The 18,649-nt window shown below is 40.7% G+C and overlaps 1 protein-coding gene across 2 annotated transcripts in view; it reads right to left on the bottom strand.

Annotated features, from left to right (window-relative positions):
* The window catches only part of LOC125458225 (protein diaphanous homolog 1-like), a 324,879-nt gene that overhangs the window by 173,098 nt on the left and 133,132 nt on the right, over positions 1-18,649 (bottom strand). For both annotated transcript variants that reach the window (XM_059650539.1, XM_059650540.1), the window contains 2 exons: positions 15,280-15,825; positions 10,205-10,319 (listed from right to left, as the gene is read on the bottom strand). In XM_059650539.1, coding sequence (XP_059506522.1) covers positions 10,205-10,319; positions 15,280-15,825 — 661 coding nt within the window. The remainder of the gene's footprint in view (positions 1-10,204; positions 10,320-15,279; positions 15,826-18,649) is intronic.

The following is an 18,649-nucleotide window of genomic DNA, read 5'->3' as shown; positions in this document are numbered from 1 at the left end:
AAGGTAAGCACAAGAGCTTTCCATAAATAAATCCATTTCAAAATTGGCAAGTTCTGTTCTAAATTTAACAAAATTCACCAGAAGCAACAATCACAAACCAAAGACAATTGCAAAGGATCATAGGCACTCAGTGAAGATAACAGGCATGACGACACATTGAATTCAGACTACTGCAGTGGTTGCCAATACGTGAATTACTGTTTCACTGGCGCAGCAACAATCCCCTGCAGCCTATCACAGGAATCTTCCAAGCAAGTTTAGATTCTGGATAAGTCCCAGGAGACTGGAATACAATTAATTTAACATACTTATTCATAAAGGGAGGGAGGCAAAAAAATAGGTAACTACTGGCCAGCTAGCTTAAAATCTGTAATTGGGAAAATGCTCAAGTTTATTGTGAAGGATGTGACAACACAGCATGTAGAAATACATAATATAAACAAGCAGAGTCAGCATGATTTCACAAAAAGGAATCATATCTGACAAATTCATTAGAATTCTTTGAGGAAATAACATACAGGATAAATAAAAGGATCCAGTAGATGTAATATATGAAGATTTTCAAATGATTTACAAAAAGGTATCACAAATAAAGTACTTAATGTGGTAAGAATCCATGGTGCTCAGCGTGATATATTAAAATGGATAGAGGATTGATCGACTAACAGATGACAGAGCGAGTTGGGATAATGGGAGCAATTTTCAGGATTGCAACCTGTTACTAGCGTAGTGCCAAAGGTATCAATGCATTGGGCCAGAATCAATTTACAATATATTAATGAACTGGATGAAGAAAGTGAATATACTGTTGCGGGTAACACAATTAGTTGGGAATGCAAATGACAAGGACAACAGAAGGAATCTACAAAGGGATGTCGACAGGTTAACTGACTGGATAAAAATCAAGGGAAATTACATATATTTTGAGAAAACGTGAGATTATGCACATTGGTATGGAGAGCAGAGGAGCTATAAATGGAAAAGGATCGCAGAAAACTGCAGTGAAGTGTGATTTGGGGATTCTCCTGCATAAATCACAAAAGTCCAGAACACAAGTTCAGGGGTTATAGGGAAGGCAAATGGAAAATTGGTCTATATTTCAGAGTGAATGGAGTATAAAAATAGAAGCTTAGCTAAAACCATGCAAGGGATGAATAGTTTTGGTCCACTTACACAAAGAAAGATATACTGAAATTGGAGGTAGTCCATAGAAGGCTCACTAGATTGATACCAGGTATAGAGGATTGTCTTGTATGGGAGGATAAACAGGTTGGGCTTGTACTCATTAGAGTTGAGAGGTGACCTGACCTGACTAAATAGCAGATTTTCAGGGGGCTTGAAAGGGTACATGCAGAGAGATGGTTTTTCCTTGTAATGTAAAGTGACATTTAAGTGCATTTATGAAGTGCATTTACTCACAAGTGAGCCGTAGCAGAATGATTTGTGTTAGTGGAAATTTTTAAAAGTTTAGTTGTGATATTTCCAAGATATGGGAAGTCCAATACTACACATACCAACAGAGGAATTCTGTCTCTGGTATATCTAACTTTGCTCAGCAGCCTTTGAATGGGGTCAATAAATTCAATTCATTTGATGAACTATGATTTGCACATTTTGAAAATATCACTATATTGTTCATTCTACTTGTTCACAAACTGAATCAGCATATGGGACTGTACAGAAGCATACTTCACTACTACCATTGAATTTCAAATATAAGCAAATTACTTCTTTTATTCATTCACAGGATAAGGGTGTTGCTGGCTAGGCAGCAGTTATTGCCCATCCCTAACGGCCTAAAGGGCAGTTAAAAGTCAACCACGTTGCTTTGAGCCTGGAGTTACATGTAGGCCAGACCAGATAAGGAGAGCAGTTCCCTTCCCTAAAGGACATTAGTGAATCAGACAGGTTTTTCCGACAATCATGATTGATTTCTGGTTATCATCAGGCTCCTAATTCCAGCTACTTTTCAAATATTGAATTCAAATTTCACCGTCTGCCCTTGGCAGGACTTGCACCTGGGTCCCCAAAACATTATCTGGATCTCCGGTTTAACAGTCCAGCGATAAGATCACTGCCTTCACATTTAGACATGAAGAATGAAAAACATATGAACTAGACTGGGCCATTGAGCCTCGAGCATATTCCCTCTTAAAAGCATTACTGACTGTTGCAGTTTAAATTACATCATAATTTTCATCACGTGAGAAGAGCCAGCAAATCAGTCTGGAGTAATTTCACGGAAATTTAGTGATTCCCAAATTATGTCTTATAAATTACCCACGTTCCATTTTGTAAACAATCCTATCAATGAATTACTCCTTGAGATCACTATAGCAAGTAAATCAGAAATTAAGTCCGAAATACTTCTGGAGTGTAACACATCATGAAATATTTTACAAAGTGTTTATTCAGTGATATCAGCAGAAGCAAAACTGACAGGTACAAGTGGGAAAAATATTTCCAGACAGCAGGAATTTGGTAAGTTTGGTGAATGAACAAAATCATACCAGAATGTATATAATTAAATGTGTTCCACTTTGATCATGTGACAAGTAACTGCCATTAATTGCACTTGAGAAGGTGGTCTCAATCTGAGATCTTAAGAACAGCTAAGCAGTTTGCTAAGCTGTTTGAAAGGACAGTAACAAGCAGTAGCATTGTTCTGGGTCTAACATCAGGTAGCAACAGCAGCTGATTTCCGTTTTTCAAGGTAGTGGTAAAACAGATAGAATATCACAATCATCGAAGAGCAGCTTTGAGGTCACCATTATTGATAATTCTCAACGTTGTTAACTTGTGATAATTATTCTCAAATGAGTGATTTATTATATTAAATTTCACAATTGACATGGTGAGATCTGAACTTATCTCTAGATTGTCAGTCCAGCTTGCCAGGTTACTAGACAAGCAGCATAACTAGTTTGCCGCTGCAACCTCATTAAGTATGAGCATGCATCATTTTGAAGGGGGTGGGGAGAGGTGTTGGTGGAAGGTAGGAGGTGCATGTGCAAAAAAGAATTCAGAGACTGTATCGTTGAAGGGGAAAGGGAAAGGAAAAGGAAGGCACGCCGGAGGGGTGGTAAAATGATGTTATCAACTGGATAATTAGAATTAGAATTAAATTGGAATTTTACTTGAACATGGCAATCTGAATTTCCACACTGTAGCAAAAAGAGAAAAAGAACGTGGGTGAGTCAAGGAACAGGGTACTAAATCACATGCGGGATAGAGGAAAGCAAATCACCAACCACTTCAAATCACCTTAAAAGGAAACACAATTTTTTACAGTTCAAGATCCGCTCCGCTTCGTCTTCTTCCTGGGTCTACTACTTCCCTGGTGCAGTGCGCAATCAATAAGAGAAAGAATGTTTCGAGAAATTTTTTTTAAAGCATTCCAAGAAAAAATAATGTGGAGGATGATTAAAAGAGATCATATTTTGGCTATCTTGTTTGTGAAAATCTGTAGGAATAATCATCTCAGTTAATATAAAATTTTCAATTCTTCATAATAGTAACTTCAAAGTTCACACAAACGAGGATACTTCTATATTATATATGAAACATTTACAGGTTCTTTTCAGAAGAAAAATCCAAGAATATGCTTCTTCGTTTTCATAAATAACCTACTGAACTCTGCAGTCCAATATATTGCAGTAATTGGTAACAGCGTGTGACCTTAGTGAACAATAAACTCTCTGTTGCAAGTTGGCAAAATAGAGGTACATTTAAGTATTATAAATCTTACTGATTGGGTAAGGGACAGTGGAGTTCTTTCAATGTAAGTTCAAATGCAATAGTTTAGCCTCCAAAGAGAAAGCAGGCATAGAAGCGGCTTTGAAAACACTGAAGGAGTTTACCCTAGGTTTAATACATGGCAATCAATGAAGATATTATCAACGGTCGCAAGTGTCAGACATTCAGGCCTTAGAATGAAGCTCATTCTTAAACTGTAATTAAGAGGTGACAAGAGTTCAAACAGCTGATGACCACCCTACTTTCCTCGGGTGAAGTTCAATTTAGTACTAAATTTTTAAATTTATGGAATAACCTTGAAATCTTCCCAAAACACCACACAGCCAAATCTCTCATTTTCTTTACAATATTAGTCGAGGCACTTTATCAGAGATAATAGGAACTGCAGATGCTGGAGAGGCTGAGATAACAAGGTGTAGAGCTGGGTGAACAGAGCAGGCCAAGCAGCATCTTAGGAGCAGGAAAGCTGACATTTCAGGCCTAGACCCTTCATCATAAAAGTCTAGACATTATGTTGTGTTAAATCACACAAACCCGTAATTATGCACCATGTGAAATTATTCTACTTGATATTTTAGTAAGCATTAATCAGTTTATTTTAAAGAGAGAATTTTCCCCTCAAGTACCAAATAAAAAGATGACCACAGCAATACTAAGTATGTATTTTCACAGAGCAATTTCCAGGGTGCAATACTAAATTTCTTGAGACGAATCAAAGATATTGTGACGCAGCCACGCAAAGTTGTTGGTGCTATGACGTGGAAGTGCTGTGGAATATTATAATGTCTTTACAAGCCTGTTTCAAACAACTTTCACCATCTGTAAATACTACAGCCATTGCAAAATCTAAAATAAACTACATGTTTTATAAACAGAACATATTATGAGCCACAACATAAGGTTGACTTGGACTGCATTCACATTCCACAAGTAACTATGAAAAGCTAAAAAGTCATTTTGGGTCAAAACTTCAAATGATAAAATGAGTGTGAAGCCCCAAACTTACTCAAAAAGGACGAGCAGTGCAAGACCATCTTATGAAAGGAATTTCCCACCCCGGCTTAGATGAAACTTAGCCACTTGCACTTTGATTATTTTGCCATATAAAGGCAGATTCATTCTCCAAGAAATAAATACAACAAATGTGAGTAAGTTGTACCTTTGAGTTTTCGTTCAACACCCCACAACTTGAAAGTAAACCATTAACAAAAAACTAATAATACAAATTGAGATTACAAACATCTCCTCAGCATCCACTTTTGCTTGTCATTCATTGCCAATCCAAAAGCAATAATTAGGCAAAAGTCTGGGCCAATTTATTTCCATTTAAACTTGAACATTTTATGCAAAACAAGATCCCTCTGTAACTCGGTACACCTAAGGTCCTACTATTTACTGTATATTTTCCTCTTGCATTTGACCTCCCAAAATGCATGATCTTGCTCTTGTCTGGATTAAACTCTATCTGCCAATAGTCCGCCTAGCTTTCCAGCTGATCCGTATTTTGCTGTATCCTATGGCAACCTTCTTCACTATCCACAATTCCACTAACTCGTGTACTCTGCAAGCTTACTAATCAGACAAATGACCTCGTCAAATGCTTTCGTCAAGTCAAATTTGTGAGACAAGATCACACCTGCACAAAACCACGCTGGCTATCCCTAATAAGTACACTGTTTTCCAAATGTGGGTAAATCCTGTCCATAAGAATCTTTTCCAATAATTTCCAACAACTTGCGAAAGACCTTTTGGCCGATTATTTCCTGTATTAGCCCTGATGCCTTTCTTAAACAAAGAAACAACAGTGGCTATTCTCAAGCCTCATTCGTGACTAAAGAGGATTCAAAGGTCTCTTTCAATGCCCCAATCTCCTTCCTTGCCCACCTCAAGCATCCTGGGATAGCTCCCATCAGGTCCTGGGGACTTATCTACCTTAATGTAAACACCCAGCACAATTACCATATCAACATACCCTAAAATACCAACATTACTGTTCCTAATCTTACCAACACCCAGGTCCTTCACCTTGATGAATACCGATGCAAAAGTACTCATTAAGGTCCTCGCCCATTTCCTCTGGCTTCACACAAATTCCCTCCTTTGTCTATGAGTAGACCTACCCTTTCCCTACTTATCCTCTTGCTCCTACTGTAGGTACAAAATATCTTGGAATCTCCTTCATATTACTTGCCAAGGAAATTTCATGACCCTTTTCAGGCCCGCTGATTCTTTGTTTAAATTCTTTCCTGCTTTCTTTACATTCCTCAAGGGTCTTGGCTGATTTCATTTTCATCAGCCTTACAAATGCTTCATTTTTCTTTTTGACTAAGCTTTCAATGATTCTTGCCATACCAGAAGCTAACAAGCATCTAAGAAGCTACAGTATCAGCCCAATGTGTTTCAGGGACTAAAAAGTATCTTAACACATAAAGCATTGAAAAAAAATGCATTTTCTTACCATTACTGGCTGCACAGTTCACCAATGGAGTATTTCAAATCAGGAAAAGAAAAGAAAATTATTAGTGTTAGATCAGAATGTATTTGATTTGCTAAATTTCAACCTGCAGGATTATAACAATATTAGTTGGAACTTCAGAGCATCGAGTACTTTTTCAGTACTGGAAAGATTTTAATGGTTGCATTTGTGACACAATCAATGATGTTTGAATAAAGGAGATTAGGAGTGTTCTACATTTGATAGAATATGTAATGAAAGAAATAATTGAGAATAAGCTGTGAACAAAGAAAACAGGACTATCAGTCATTCATCCCTGAGCCTGCTCTGTCATTCAGTTCAATCATGACTGATCATCCACTTCAATGTCTTTTCTCACACTAGTCCCACATCCCTCTACATCTTTGACAGATCTCTAAACATCAATCTCTACTTTAAACTGACTCAATGACTGAGCTGCATACTGATCTCCCATCTCAATCTGAAGTGGCTTTCCTCTTATTTCAAATATTGTGCCTTATGGTTCCAGAGGCCCCAACCAAGGGAAATATCCTCTCTGCATCAACTCTGCCTATTTTTTTAAGTATTTGGTAGATTTAAATGAGATCACCTCTCATTCTTCAAAACTCGAGAGAATAGAGAGCCAGATTTTAACACACAAGAAAACTAATGCACATTCCAAATGGTATCACCAAATACAAATGACAAACTTTGTCTGAGCATAGAAACTGCAAAAGTGGATTAGTGAAAAGGGGCATCATTATGGTAGAGGCACCTCCTGAATATGGTGTAGGATATCCATGTCAAGATATGATGTTCGATGTTTTGTACACTGCAGCCAAAAGGCACTGCATGGACATGATTTTAACTCGAACTAGTTTCAGTTTAAATGACAACTTCACGGATTTTGATACTGAACATGACAGAAGTTCACTACAGAAGCAAGAACAAGAAAGCAGATGGCAGTCAAAAGTGCAACCAATCCACCAACCCAGTTGTTATTTCATTTTAACAGGGGGAAGGCAAAGACATATTGGTGAGCAGTCCTGATGCAGTATGGTCTTCATGACGTCTTATGGCATCATGTCAAACACGGTCAAGAAAAGCTTTTCTGATGAAGGGTTTAGGCCCGAAACATCAGCTTTTGTGCTCCTAAGATCTGCTTGGCCTGCTGTGTTCATCCAGATCCACACTTTGTTGTCTCGGATTGTCCAGCATCTGCAGTTCCAATTATCTCTCTTTAAGAAAACCTCCTACTGATCAACCCCAAAGCTGATTAGTTTTCTACTTGGAAGAAGCACTGAGGGTGGCAAGGGCTCAGAACGTACTTCAGATGAAAGACTTCAACATCCATCACCAAAAGTAGCTTGACACTATCACTATTCGCTATTGGCACATAAAAGTTGGTTGTGGTTGCTGGAGTTCAATCTTAGCCAAAGACATCTCAGCAGGAGTCCGTCAGGGTCGAGTCCTTGTCCCAAAAATCCTCACCTGCTTCATCAATGACTTTCGCATCACCATTACATCGGAAATGCAGATCTTCATTGATAATTAAGTAATATTGAGCACTGCTTACAAATCTCAGATACCAAGCAGGTTATAGCAAAATGCAAAAAAACGTGGAGAATGTCTAACCTTGGGTTGATAACGGCAAGTCACATTCTTGCCAATTAAATGCCAGGAAATGACCTTCTCCAACAAGAGAATCCAATCAACCCCCGCTGACACTCAATTGTATTATCATCGCTCAATCCCCGAATTTCAACGTGATTGGAGTTGCTGCTGATCAGAAACTAGCCGTGTAAATGCTTTGGCTACAAGGACGGGTTAGAAGCTTGGAATGCTGCAGTGGTTAATTCATCTCCAGCCCCCCTAGAGCTTTCCTACCATATACAAGGCACAAGTCAGGACTAACACTCAACACCATCCAGGGCTAAACTGCCCATTCCACTGGCACCACGTCAATTACGCTCTCTCCACTACCAAGGCTGAACAACAGCAACATCAAGATACACTGCAGAAATTCATCAAAGCTCCTTCTACAGTATCTTCTAAAACCAAGTCAACTATCATTTAGAAGAATGTGGGTAACAGATACATGTAACATTACCACCTGAAAGGTCTCTTCCAAACCACCTCACATCCTGTCTCAGAAATATATTCCTTTCGTGTCACTTGTTTAAAATCCCGGAACTCCCTCCATAATAGTACTGTACCTACACCAAGAGTACACAGCAGTTCAAAAAGGCAGCTTACGATCACCTTCTCGCGGTCAGGAGCCACATGACACTAGGTTACAGTCCAACAGGTTTATTTGAAAACACAAGCTTTTGGAGTGCTGTTCCTTCATCAGGTGACTTCACCTGATGAAGGAGCAGTGCTCTGAAAGCTTGTGACTTCAAATAAACCTGTTGCACTACAACCCAGTGTCGCCTGACTTCGTCCACCCCACCAACACTAGCACCTCTACATCACCTTCTCAAGAGCCAGTGACAACCATATTCCCGGATTGAACACAAAGCTGCAGCAACCTCCCCTCATTCTTCTTAACTGCACTGAAATTTAAAAGCTCAGATGGAGAGGTGCAAGTCACAACAGCACCCAGTCAGTTCTACTTCCTGAACCATTGATGCATGTGGAGTTTTTGGTGTATAGTATAAATGTAGTGTAGAGAAGATAGAGACATAATGCACTGTGATTTTGAATCAAGAAATGGATTGAAGCCAATATCAGTTTTTTTGGTGCCAGTGGAATGGAGTGAGGCATGCTTAATCTCCCACCACAGACGCAGAATTCAAACTACATGAAATATATACAAATTTGACAGGTGAAATAGATTACTTCTTTAATGACAATTCCACTATCAGAGATTGTTTCACCTGTTTCCAAAGTAGGAGAAACGCTGTTTAACCATAATAGACAGTGAAAATCTAGCCTGTTGAATTATTCAGAATAAGTTCTTGGAAAGACAGGCAAACTGGCAGCAGGTCATAACCATTCTAAAATCGACAAAATTTTGATTAAAAGTAAAGCTTGGAAGCGTGTAAAGAGAAAGCAGATTTTGTAATCTTTTTAAAAGGGAACTAGAAATATAGAAACTAAAAGCAGGTGGTGGCCATTTGGCCCTTCAAGTCTGCTCTGCCATTCAATATCACAGCTCATCATCCAACTTTGCACCTTGTTCCTGTTTTTTTCTCTACAGCCTCTCTTTCATCTCTATAGCCCTAAGAACTTATTAAATCCTTCTTTGGAAACATTTCATATTTTGGCCTCAATCACATTCTGTGACAGAGTTCCACGGACTCACTACTTTGAGAGAAAAAAGAAGTCTCCCCATCATAGTTCTAATTGGCCTACCCCATATCCTTTGAAGATAGCCTCTTGGTTCTGGACTCGGTAGTCATCAGGAGAAGTTTACCTGCATTTACTCTCTCTGTCTCGTCTTATCAAAATTTACAGGCAGCCCTCGTTCTTCTCAATTTTAGTGTAAATAGTCCTATACAAGTCAGTCCTGCAGTATCAGCAGTCAAACCTTTGCTGCACACCCTCCATAGCAAAAACATCCTTCCTCAAATGAGACTAAAGCTGTAAATAATACTCAAGGTGTGGTCTCGCCAAGGCACTGTACCATGGCAGCAGGACATATCAGCTCCTGTAATAAAACTAAATCAATGTATATTGGAGAAAGGAGATTTAAAAGAGAGATTAATAGATGCTTCCAATTTGATTAGGATTCAAGGACAGTGTATAAAAGTTCTTGGGTGAGATAGAACGGCTTCCTTCTTTTAAAAATTCATCTGATATGGGCAATACTGGCTCAGCCAGAGTATGCCCACCCACTAGTTTAATGCCGAAACGTGGAAACGTTCCCAAAAAAATCCACATCTATAGACTAGAATTTAAGGTTAGCCAACTGAGATGCTTACTTGGGATGAGTTCTAATCTAAATTTAAAAAGGTCAATTCATAAACTGAAGACCGTCTAAATACTTACCCTTGGTCTGTGCTGAGAATGTGAGGGTGAGTTTTGCAAACAGCTCTTTACTTTCATATTTGTCTTCTTTTACCTTGACCCAGAAACATTTTTCGTTCATATCCTTCAGCATAATCTGAAAGCAAAGCGAAATACATTTATGACATAACCAGTCTTAATGTTAAAAATATCAGAAGACTGTGAAAGATTGTCTTTACAGCGAAAATACTTTAGTAATTGCAAAGTTAAGATCCTGTAGAATACAATTCAGAACAAGTTGGAACTAGGAAACATCGTCATCTGTTTTGTGGATGGCACATTATATACTGAACAAGTATGTCTTCAATTTAAAACCAAATTGAAACAAGACCCCAGTTCCAAGTGATGTTAGTAAAGTGATTGTAATTTGTCATTGTATGCCAGCTTTTCACTTTCTACCACTAAGAATTGGAGGTATACAAAGTCCTGAGGCAATGCAAAGAGGTTCACCCTGGTCTCAGGCTTTTCAGACTGGAAGGAAAGCATGTGACAGGTAACTTTATTGTGGTAAACAAAGCAGTTAAGCATGTAGAAAATCTGGGAAGTTACTTTAACAAACCAGAATGGAATAAGTGGAGAGAAGTTCAAACTAGGGGAGGGAAGATTTGAGTTTGAAATCAAGAAGTCCTGCACTCAAACACCGGACTTGAACTAATAACAGACATAGATATGGCAGCGGGAATCAACATTCAGGAATTCTAGAACTCTAGAACTGGCCCCATACAAGATCTTTCAGAGTCAATTCATTTAGATGGGCTGAATGGTCATTGCGCATGCTAATTATCTTATGAATCAGCAGCACAATTTAAAATTTGATCACTCTGTTTGGTACAATACTGTATTTTCCATCAGTTTCAATCTCAGAGCTGCAGCTATTTCAAAAACTCAATTAGGTCAATTGCATTCAAAGCCCTGCTTAACAATGTAGATTAAGTACAATGCATGTCATTCTTGCAGCCAATTATGCAGCAGCATTAAGCCATAGCTTGCTGTTAGCCACAAACAGGAACAGAACCAATGATAGTATCAAGATAGCGGGAACTGCAGATGCTGGAGAATCCAAGATAATAAAATGTGAGGCTGGATGAACACAGCAGGCCAAGCAGCATCTCAGGAGCACAAAAGCTGACGTTTCGGGCCTAGACCCTTCATCAGAGAGGGGGATGGGGTGAGGGTTCTGGAATAAATAGGGAGAGAGGGGGAGGCAGACCGAAGATGGAGAGAAAAGAAGATATATGGAGAGGGTATAGGTGGGGAGGTAGGGAGAGGATAGGTCAGTCCAGGGAAAACGGACGGGTCAAGGAGGTGGGATGAGGTTAGTAGGTAGATGGGGGTGCAGCTTGGGGTGGGAGGAAGGGATGGGTGAGAGGAAGAACAGGTTAGGGAGGCAGAGACAGGTTGGACTGGTTTTGGGATGCAGTGGGTGGAGGGGAAGAACTGGGCTGGTTTTGGGATGCAGTGGGGGAAGGGGAGATTTTGAAACTGGTGAAGTCCACATTGATACCATTAGGCTGCAGGGTTCCCAGGCGGAATATGAGTTGCTGTTCCTGCAACCTTCGGGTGGCATCATTGTGGCACTGCAGGAGGCCCATGATGGGCATGTCATCTAAAGAATGGGAGGGGGAGTGGAAATGGTTTGCGACTGGGAGGTGCAGTTGTTTGTTGCGAACTGAGCGGAGGTGTTCTGCAAAGCGGTCCAAAGCCTCCGCTTGGTTTCCCCAATGTAGAGGATGCCACACATTATTATAACAAAATTATAGTAGTTACAAGGCTACTGGTTGCATCCGTACAGTTTCTGGTTTGGGTAACTCAACATCTCATGTATTGCTGGACCAAAGATTTTGACTAATTAAAATGCAATTCGTCCGAGAAATCAGATTGGAAAATGTGATTAATAAGGTATCAAGATGCTATATATGCACTTGCTGAGTGTCAAATTTAAGCAAAAATTGAATATCAATTGCATGCGCTTAAATGTTAAGGAATGCTTCACAAAGAAACTATAATTATGGGTTTTTGGGTTGGAGTTCAATACTTTCTCTCATAGAAGTTTGTACCACTGAATAAACCTATCAAAAAGGGATTTAAGTAAACCAATTGTTTGGAAAACAAATGTGCAGATGATGAAATAGAATGATGTCTTTTACTCCCTTTCACCTTCTACACTTTTCGGTAACTGTCTCTGTTTGATGAGGAGTCAGCTGTTTTGGTTGGCTGGGTATACACCTGCTGCATGGGAGTGGCTTTTTGGTGGATGCACAAGCAATGCCACCTCCTTGTTTTTCCATAATTCCCCATTCTTCTTTACCAGTAAATCTAATGTACTCGAGTATTTTTCTGTTGGACTTGATCACTGTAATGTTCGGAGAATTTATCTTTACTACTCACGAGAAGACGCAAGAAATCTTTTCAGCTTGAAGTTGAAAATGGCAAATTGATCTCACATAGCTGTTCGAACTAAAAATGACTTTGGTTCTGTTCCAGCCTGTCTCTGCTTTCCTAACCTGTTCTTCCTCTCACCCATCCCTTCCTCCCACCTCAAGCCGCACCTCCATTTCCTACCTACCACCTCATCCCGCCTCTTTGACCTGTCCATCTTCCCTGGACTGACCTATCCCCTCCCTACCTCCTCACCTATACTCTCCTCTCTACTTATCTTCTTTTCTCTCCATCTTCAGTCCGCCTCCCCCTCTCTCCCTATTTATTCCAGTTCCCTCTCCCCATGCCCCTCTCTGATGAAGGGTCTGGGCCCGAAACGTCAGCTTTTGTGCTCCTGAGATGCTGCTTGGCCTCCTGTGTTCATCCAGCTCCACACTTTTGGATTCTCCAGCATCTGCAGTTCCCATTATCATTGGTTCTGTGATAATAAAATGTGAGGCTCCCCAGAGGAGCTCGAACAGGTCATCCACTTCACCAACACCTTTCACCCCAACCTTCAGTTCACCTGGGCCATCTCCAGCACACTCCTCACCTTCCTGGACCTCTCGGTCTCCATCTCAGGCAACCAGCTTGTAACTGATGTCCATTTCAAGCCCACCGACTCTCCCAGCTACCTAGAATACACCTCCCCTCAGCCACCCTCCTGCAAAAATTCCATCCCCTATTCCCAATTCCTCCGCCTCCGCTGCATCTGCTCCCACGATAAGACATTCCACTCCTGCACATCCCAGATGTCCAAGTTCTTCAAGGACCGCAACTTTCCCCCCACTGTGATCGAGAACGCCCTTGACCGCGTCTCCCGTATTTCCCGCAACACATCCCTCACACCCCGCCCCCGCCACAACCGCCCAAACAGGATCCCCCTCGTTCTCACACACCATCCCACCAACCTCCGGATACAACACATCATCCTCCGACACTTCCGCCATCTACAATCCGACCCCACCACCCAAGACATTTTTCCATCCCCTCCCCTGTCTGCTTTCCGGAGAGACCACTCTCACTGTGACTCCCTTGTTCGCTCCACACTGCCCTCCAACCCCACCACACCCGGCACCTTCCCCTGCAACCGCAGGAAATGCTACACTTTCCCCCACACCTCCTCCCTCACCCCTATCCCAGGCCCCAAGATGACACTCCACATTAAGCAGATGTTCACCTGCACATCTGCCAATGTGGTATACTGCATCCACTTGGGAATATGCTTATATTCACTGAAAATGTATTGCAAACCATTCTTTATATCTGAAGTTTTGTAAGCTATTTGACTAGGTGAGCCACTCAGCTAAGCCGACAGTGTGGAGATTACTGGACACTGACAAGAAATACTTCACCTTCCTTCATGAATTCTAGTATTGTCAGTGTCTCAGCATTGACATAGACAACCTACAGCTAAGTCCCAACATGCTTTGTTCAAGCTTTTGTCTGCACTGGCCTTTAAGATGCAGGCTTGGCTCCAGTCCATGACAGACTGGGGCTCTCCTATTGCCTGCTTACTATGAGGACTCTACATTAAGTCAGGTTGGCCAAGTATTATCCGCTCATTGCAGACGCCACAGAATGGCTCTGTGTGGTAATGGACTTCCAAACTCATCATACAGCAAGTACCTGAATGTGTGGTCAGTAAATCGTGTGGTGGTGCATATTATTTCTGCACTGAGTGCTCTTTTACATTGTCTCGGTGAATAAACTTCAAAAAGTTTAATGAACCTTAGGCATTTTGGGATGACACATGCATGTGTTTCACAGATGTAATTTTTTTCTTTTTAAATTATGACAGCTGGGCATGAAATGTACCGGAGGAGCAGATTATAGATATGTTGCAATACAATTTACCCTTAAATGGAAGCAGTAGCAAAACATGTTCTACATTCCAATAAACAAAAATTCTATTCCATGTGTGTGCACGTCTGATTATGAAACACCATCTGGTAAATATAAACAAATAGATATTTAGGAATTCTCATTAATAAATTCTTTAAAATGCTTAATGTGGGCAAAAAAAAGAATGCCTGGACCTGTACAAAATAGACCCTGCAGAGTCAATCTCTCCTGATGCTGGTACTTGAGATCACGACTCAAGTAAAGCCAAGCTACAGATCAGAAGGATAATGTACCATCGGAGACAAAAATAATTAAGTCCACATTTTGAAGTCACGGATTCTATTTTCACATAAACGTTCCACGCCAGTGACCGCAAAGCGTGTTACTCACTGGGAGAGAGAAAGATGGCAAAACAGAAAAAGAATTATTTAAATTGGGAGGAAAAAAAAACAAGAACTATTACAGTATAAGTTATAAGAGTAAACTGGGAACATTGCAAGGTATTGCTGTGCTATAAGGCATTCTGCAAAATAAAGCAGAAGACAGCAGATAACAGTGAAGAAAGTATAATTTAATACTAAGGTTCAGCAAAATCTCAAACCACAGCAGCATTTGTAATTATACAGTGCTTGCAATGACTGTGAACCAAATATTTGTGCAAATTCTGAAGTCAAATATTGAAATAAGAATTACAACTTATATATACTACTCGCAAATCACGCAAAACAACTGCAACTCTCAAATAAATATACTACTTCAACTTTAAACGAAATTATTGAAGGATAACCACTTACTTTTGGCCAGTTAGGCCTTTTGAGTTGAACTTCTGGTTTGTATTCTTTTTTGGCTGACAGTCCAAATGGTAAAACGGGAGCAGCTGCAACAACAGGAGCACCAAACAGCCCAGGTGGTGGAGGCGGCATTCCAGAAAACCCAGGTGGAGGTGGTGGGGGAGGAGGCCCACCTTGTCCTGGTAGTGGAGGTGGGGGAGGTGGCCCACCTTGTCCCGGTAATGGAGGTGGGGGAGGTGGCCCACCTTGTCCTGGTAATGGAGGTGGGGGAGGTGGCCCACCTTGTCCAGGTAACGGTGGAGGTGGAGGAGGCGGCGGCGGCGGCCCACCTTGTCCTGGTAATGGAGGTGGTGGAGGAGGAGGAGGAGGTGGTGGTGGCCCGCCTTGCCCTGGTAGCAGTGGTGGAGGAGGAATTCCTGGCTGGCCTGGTAATGGAGGTGCTGGTGGGGGTAACGGCCTGTTAACCTGATCTGGTTGTGGGGGTAACACTTTTGGAATGTTGGCCAGCTTTGTCTTTGTATCTTCCAAGTCTTTAGATAATTGTGTGTTCTGTGCAAAAACAAAATATTATGAACACAGTGAACTCATCAGCTCATAAGAATCAAATAATGACTGCATTGTTTTCATAAAGGACATTTACTTTAGAAAATGTGTTATATTTCAATTCTAAGAAGCATAAATCAAAAATGCAACAATTATGATCATTACAATGCTAATAATAGGTCCAACTGGCCATTTCACAGTAACAAGTGGAACCAAAGTAGACAAGCTCTGCAAAGAGAAAATATAGTAAAAGCCCTGGAATATATTTATCTTTTGCAAGAGACAACATACCCTTAGTTAGGATAGCCAAATAGAAAATTTTGACAGGTCAATAACGTCAAGAATGCTGAACTATGCAATGAATTTTGAACATTAAAGCCAAAAGCTGTTCAAGATCTTTGACGGCTCCATTTTCTGAACAACTGCTATTTAAGTGAAGACAAAAACAAACCTAGGAGGGAACAAAAAGCATTGAGCAGCACTCACTCCAAACCTCACCGAGATACAGAATCACGTCACTTCTGAAGGCCTTGTATGTGTACGTGTACTCAAAGACAGTCACAGATCTTACTACTGGACAAAGATCTTCACCAATTTGATAGCTGCTTCTTCAGCAGGCTTGCTTTTAAACTTGGTCCAATATTTCTAGTTAGCACTAATTTTATCAGAATGGCAAAACAGGGTTGCTTCATAGCACAGGTGAGCCAGACTCCTCCAGTTCAGAGGCAAGGCCAGAAGAAATTTTGCAATGGAGATCCTCCTCTCAGTTTGGGCAGACAATAGGCCTGCTTAGAAAGCTTGGTGCATAGGACACTTAAGTGACAAAGTTTATAATCTAGTGAATTATCAGTTTGTCTTAATAGATAAAATTACAGACAAAATGGACAGCATTTCCACTTGTAATTTATATCGCTGCAAATAGACTTATAAGAAAAAGTAGTCTTGGGTTGAAGACCACAGGTAGGAGCTCTGTGAAGAAAGGTTAGCCAACTAAATCAATGTATTCAGTCAAGTTCTTCTTACTTGGCACAAAATAAGGATGAGGTTTGATGATTTTCAGAAAGATGCTCCTCAACTCTGTTGTCTCTTTCAACTTCAGCAGAAACCTGGGTTTTGGGACTCACTCCCTGAAACCATGATAGATGCAGAAATTCTCATCACAAATTTCTTTTCAAAAATATGGTTCAGTATTTAAAATGCTTTAACCTAACAAGGCTTCAAACTTAGAGCCAGAAGGTGGGATTAGACTAGATGGCTCCTTTTCAGTCAAAGTCATTATGGGCCAAACAACCACCTTCTGTTCCTTAAGTCAATGATTCTAGCTATCAAACACCCACACTTCAAATTAAAGAACTGAGCACAACCATTCTCCTTCTGCACTCATTCTCTTTTCATTGTGACAAAATAGCATAAAGTTTTAGTGGAAAGTACCATCCAAGCGATCCAACTGGGTATTTTTTTTAAAATTCAGTCAGATGTTCTAGTGTGGACTTAAATGACTGAATGAAAAGTGGCAAATTCATTTATAACTTTTAAAAAGGAGTTGCATACACAGTCAGAAAAGGGAATTCACATGATTATGGAGTATAAGTAGGTAAATGGAACAAACTGGATCACTTTTCCAAGAATAAGGACAGGCATAACAGAATCCTTCTATGCTGTGTGATCCTGAGGCATTACATTGTGATTAAATAGCTTCTCAAGTCAGAGAGTTCCCAGGATCCCTAACAGACCCTTTTTTGTTTCTAGGGGACCAAGGTGCACATCACGAGCAAACCCTCAAAGTCAAGAATTTCAGCACAGAATGTCATTTGGATGAGACAGGCTCTTCAGTGAGACTAATGCTGCCAGTAAACTCAGTCACCTCCAGACTAAAGACAAAAGAGGTGCAGCCCTATCACAAACCAGATGCCCAATATTCTGTCAGCATCCGGGGCGGCACAGTGGCTCAGTGGTTAGCACTGCAGCCTCACAGCATCAGGGACCCGGGTTCGATTCCAGCCTCAGGTGACTGTCTGTGTGGAGTTTGCACATTCTCCCCGTGTCTATGTGGGTTTCCTCCGGGTGCTCCTGCTTCCTCCCACAGTCCAAAGATGTGCAGGCTAGGTGGATTGGCCATGCTAAATTGCCCGTAGTGTTCAGGGGTGACTGGGTTATAGGGGGAGGGGTCTGGGTGGCATGCTTCAAGGGGCAATGTGGACTTGTTGAGCCAAAGGGCCTGTTTCCACACTGTAGGGAAGTTAATCTAATCCCACAGTCTCTCTGATGAATCACTTATTTTGTTTGAGTGTCAAATGAAACTCCACTTGCAAATTTCTTGAATCTCTTCATCAACACATGCAAACATTAGATCAAGTACAAGCTTACTTTGTAAACAGCCTCAGCTCCAAAAATATGAGCTCAGAACTTGGATGTTCTTATGCATGAGTCACAAGAAATTAAAGTGTAGGCAGAATAAGTTAGTAGGAAGCCAAATGCTAAAAGGTAATAACATTGGAGGCAGATCAGAGAAGATTCTCCAGATTAATTCCAGAAATGAAAAGCTTGTCTTGAGAGATTGAACAGTTTAAGACTGTACTTGCTTCAGTTTACAAGGGTGAGAGAAGATCTAATTGAGGCGCAGAAGATGCAAAAGGGAGATGACAAAGTTGGTGTACTGCAGAATTCCTTGTCAAGCAACCCAGAACAGGGCGTTAGTTTCAGGTTATGATGTAACAAATTTAAAACGGAGATGAGGAGGAATTACTTCTTTCAAATTTTTGTGAATGTGTGGAATTCACTACTCCAGAGTGAGGTGGATACAGGGACACTAAATAAATTTCAGGAAATA

This window comes from Stegostoma tigrinum, chromosome 13 (assembly GCF_030684315.1).
Source record: "Stegostoma tigrinum isolate sSteTig4 chromosome 13, sSteTig4.hap1, whole genome shotgun sequence".
NCBI classification, from domain to species: Eukaryota; Metazoa; Chordata; class Chondrichthyes; order Orectolobiformes; family Stegostomatidae; genus Stegostoma; species Stegostoma tigrinum.
Note: the sequence above shows the minus strand (reverse complement) of the source record. Positions and strands in the feature narration are given on the sequence as shown.